At 29.4% G+C, this 1,637-nt stretch overlaps 1 protein-coding gene across 1 annotated transcript; it reads left to right on the top strand.

Moving 5' to 3' along the window:
• Window positions 1-27: 27 nt before the first annotated feature.
• Chro.70544 (hypothetical protein) lies at window positions 28-879 on the top strand. The annotated part of the gene is made up of 1 exon (XM_659950.1): window positions 28-879. The coding sequence occupies one exon, from the start codon at window positions 28-30 to the stop codon at window positions 877-879; it is 852 nt and encodes a 283-aa protein (XP_665042.1).
• The last annotated feature ends 758 nt before the right edge of the window (window positions 880-1,637 follow it).

Below are 1,637 nucleotides of genomic sequence, written 5' to 3'. Positions count from 1 at the left end.
TCTGTCTTGGGAAATGAAGTTTTTGACATGGATTCTGAAGTTGAAACCAAAGTTGATGAAGAAACCAATTCTCAAACTGATAATAAAATGACCACAGAATTTGATTATGATGAAAGTAAAACATCCAAGTCAGATATGTCTAAACAAACTGGTACATCCAAAGATACCAATACAACTTCACAAACTTATAATTCCAGTAGTGAATCTGATATTTATGAAAATGAATCAACAGCTTCTACTCAAGATTTTGAAACTTATCAAAGTATGGATAAGACTACTACTGGTACTACTACTAGTACTGATAAGAGTTATGATCAGACATCTAATGTTGAACCAACTGTTCAAGGGACTACCATGCCAAAACAGACTAGTAAAGTTATGAGAGCTGATCAGACCAATTCTTATAAGACTGTTACTCCTATGGGAACTTCTGATGATTTGGAGACTGAAGATTATACTGTTGGCAAAAATACATATACAAAATCAGATGATGGTTATCAGAAGGATGTTACTAAATATCAATCAACTTCTACACCAACAGAAACTTCCACAACTAAGCATACTACATTTGATGGAGAAGGATTCTTAAAGGCTGTATCTAAGTTGGTCAATATTAGAAAGAGAGTTAATACAGGAAATGATTCAGTTGCTACAACTAAAGATTATCAAAAGAGTGTTACTATGGATACTACTGATTCTACAAAAAAGCCAACTGATAATCAAGGCGATCATGATAATGATGATGAAGATGATCAAGAATCATTCTTTGATAAGTATGGAATTCCAGAATATGTATTTTGGATTATTGTATATACAGTTCCAGTATTGTTTGTCCTCTTACTTTGCCTCACTTCTTATTGTTGTTGCTGCAGAAGATAAACTTAAGTAATTGGATACTTTTAATAAATATATAGCATTCTAATCTACACAATTTATTAAAATATAAGTATTCATTATTGAATGATTTATATAGTAAAGCTTATTTGGTATAGTTACAGGTATTTCAAAGCATTCCAAGTATTATGAAGGAAAAACTTTAATGAGAAAACAAGAAATTAAAACTTTTAATATTAGCTTTACTATTTTCTCTATTATATAAGAAAAAACAAGAATGATGATCTTTATTAAGTAGATATTTAAACATACTATTTACCTCTATTTTCTTTGATTAATATACTAAACCTTATTGCTTAACTAAGTATACATCATTTGAGATTATTGGACGAGTGTCTATGTAAAAACGATCATTATTTATACTTTTATAAAGCTTCTTACACTCCTTCTTCTCTCTCAAGTTAGTTTTCTTTCTTACAAGTTGAGTATCTTTTGAATTATTTTTTCCTTCATTAAGTTCTTTCTCTCCGTTTTTTAATACATTTCTCTTCTTAATATTCTTTTCCAGCTTTTTAACATCCTCTTCTTGTTTATTTCTTGGGATATCCTCATAAGATTCTGGTATTTCTTCTTTTTCAACCTTTTCATTTCCAACTTTTTCATCTAGATCCTTCTCTTCTCTAGTATTCTCAACAAAAAGATTATCATCTTGAATGTTCTTTATATCTTTGGTTACTTTCACTTTGAAAGGAGTTTTAAGGTTACGAGTACCGTATTTAAGATTTGACACGTCATTATTATGA

The sequence above is a fragment of the Cryptosporidium hominis genome (genome assembly GCF_000006425.1).
Source record: "Cryptosporidium hominis TU502 chromosome 7 CHRO017110, whole genome shotgun sequence".
NCBI lineage: Eukaryota > Apicomplexa > Conoidasida > Eucoccidiorida > Cryptosporidiidae > Cryptosporidium > Cryptosporidium hominis.
This window is presented reverse-complemented; position numbering and strand designations above follow the sequence as displayed.